Source organism: Berghia stephanieae, chromosome 1 (genome assembly GCF_034508935.2).
Source record: "Berghia stephanieae isolate SIO BIC M18660-M18661 chromosome 1, UCSD_Bste_1.3, whole genome shotgun sequence".
NCBI lineage: Eukaryota > Metazoa > Mollusca > Gastropoda > Nudibranchia > Aeolidiidae > Berghia > Berghia stephanieae.
The window spans coordinates 110788074-110790573 of NC_088360.1; the positions used below are offsets into that span (position 1 = coordinate 110788074).

Genomic DNA, 2500 nt, shown 5'->3' on the forward strand with positions numbered 1-2500 from the left:
GGATTCATTCACTATGGATACAGTGTGTAATAACGTTGTTTCTGTGATATGCTCACTATACTACCCAAAATGATGTGCTTCTCCGAGTAGAATTTCTTTTTTTCCACCCCTAAATATAATAAGAATAATTGGGTTGACATAATACAAATATGATTGACATATTTTCTATTTCAAATAAAAATCTTATAAAACCTTTTCTGTAAAAAAAAAAAAAAAAGAAAAAAAAAAGAAAAGAAAAACAACAACAAACGATTTTTTAATAACCAACTGTGTATCTTAAGTGGTATAAAACGTTCGATTTTCTACTGGTGATCGATTTGAAGATTTAATTGAAAATAATTATGCTATGGTATAAAAAATGTGTCAGCTTATATTTCGGCTTAATCATCATCAGCATCGCTATCACCATCATCATCATCATCATCATCATCATCATCATCATCATCATCATCATCATCATCATCATCATCATCAACATCATCATCATCATCATCATCAACATCATCATCGTCATCATCATCATCACCACCATCATCATCATCATCATAATCATTATTTGCTTCATGACAATTATCATAATTTGATACGATATCCACTTTTTAAAGAATGTTTGTGCAGATTTAGATATTCTCGCATCCCCATTGAATTTACGTCCAGAGACCAACATTTGCGGTTATTGCTTTACAATAACTTTTTCATTTGATCTAATTTTTAACAAACATTTTCTTTCTTTTCCCTCAGAATGACAATGACCTCTAATATCTGTAAGGAAATAAGTCTACAGACAATACCAGCCAACTGGCAAACTGCATAATAAGAATATAGTACAGCGTCTTTCATATCCTGGTAAAATACTCTTGGACATACATCCAACACCTATATATTTCTGATTCATCTACCTGGGACTAATTACCTTAAAGAGGAAAATAATTCAAATTTCTATTTATAAGTTTCAAACAAGATGTGTTAGTTTTGTCAATACCCAGGTTTAGAACTTTTATATATTCCATGCCGAATAAAAGAGTAATCATTTTAATTCGTAGAAGTGAACTGGAATAATTGGATCCACCACCTAATTTTAATTGTGTAAATTAATATGCATCGATAAATCGGATTATTCAAAGAACGTAGTTCTTTAACAAGAGCACACCATGAGTATTTGGACTTGACCTTTATCAAGACACGAAAGCGTAATTCTGTGGTTATGGTGTCCTAGTAGAAAACGTCAAAGAGACCCACCATCGACAGCATCGTCGTCCAGTAAGGACCAGGCCCATGTTGACGGGCACCACCCCGTGGGGAGTGTGGACAGTCATCATGGAGCGGATGTACGAACTGGAACCCAGAATACAAGACTTTTTGGAGGGGTTTCCCTGTCCTCCGCCGTGGAAAGAGGAGCTGCTCTTCCGGTAAGTGGCTTTTTTTCTCAATTTTGAATGAATCAGATGCTTTTGTGTTTGTTTCTTCTTTGCTACCTCTCTCGTTTCATTTGAATAATGTTATCTATAATGTATAATGTTACAAGGTCTCTCTAATAAGCAATAACCACCCGTGTCTCTTGGAAATAGGACGCTTACATTACATTACATAAATTTATAAATAATACATACCATCAATTCATACAGGGTATTCCCTCTAGAAATCCTTTTAAAAAGCATTGTTGCAATGGTGTCTTCAGCTACAATATGATGAAATAAAAATAATCTGACGGAGTGATTTAGTTAAAGCATTATTTTATTTTAGTGACAATCATAAGAACCCTTTTAAATATTTCACAATCCCGCTGATTTGGTCACGTCTATTTTCCCCATTTAAATAACATTTAATATTCACAACTCCCTAAGAAAGAAATAGTACCATACATCTTCCGCAAATGTCACAAAATGTTTGTAAAGACCAGACGGATAAAGCAATCGTGAAGTTAACTTCGTGGTCCGAGCTTGATAACTATGCTGAATACGAAAAACAATGACACATACCATTATCATTAAGGGTATACAAAACAAATGGACGTGTTATATGGCACTTCTCCCTTTGGCATTATTTGAAGGAATATAGATGATCCACGATGTCAAAGTCTGAATAAGTAGGAATCGCCCATGTTATTCAATCGATCAAATTGGAAGATACTAATCTTGACATAAGGTGAAAAAAAATTATGTGCTTGAATATTGAATCCGGGTCACCCTAAACTGCAGCATAATATATGTGTTTTATTGACTGTGTCTTGACCCCATTGGTGATGTAGATTGGCATAACTTTATATGTTGGTATCTCAGGATCTCGTCTCCGGATCTGTCCAACAGGCTCCACCTGGCTTTAAATATTTGAAGATAGATCGGTGTTTCGTCAGTGCTTTGTTTGTTATTTTTGTAGGTTATCCAATTCCCAGAATTGATCTAAATTGTTCACGATGGAAGGTACCCGGTTGATCTTCGACTGATTTTGTCATTCCTCATTTTGCACAGTTGTAGAAGAGAATTGATTTGACTAGTGTGTT

At 34.5% G+C, this 2500-nt stretch overlaps 1 protein-coding gene across 5 annotated transcripts in view; it reads left to right on the plus strand.

The window, feature by feature from the left end:
• LOC144962719 (uncharacterized) overlaps window positions 1-2500 on the plus strand; it is a 234225-nt gene that overhangs the window by 217639 nt on the left and 14086 nt on the right. For 4 of the 5 annotated variants that reach the window (XM_078895908.1, XM_078895909.1, XM_078895910.1 and 1 more), the window contains one exon: window positions 742-1409. In XM_078895908.1, coding sequence (XP_078752034.1) covers window positions 1276-1409 — 134 coding nt within the window. In that variant the 5' untranslated portion in view covers window positions 742-1275. Of the gene's footprint in view, window positions 27-741; window positions 1410-2500 lie in introns of all 5 variants that reach the window. The other variant, XM_078895912.1, reaches the window with a different exon arrangement.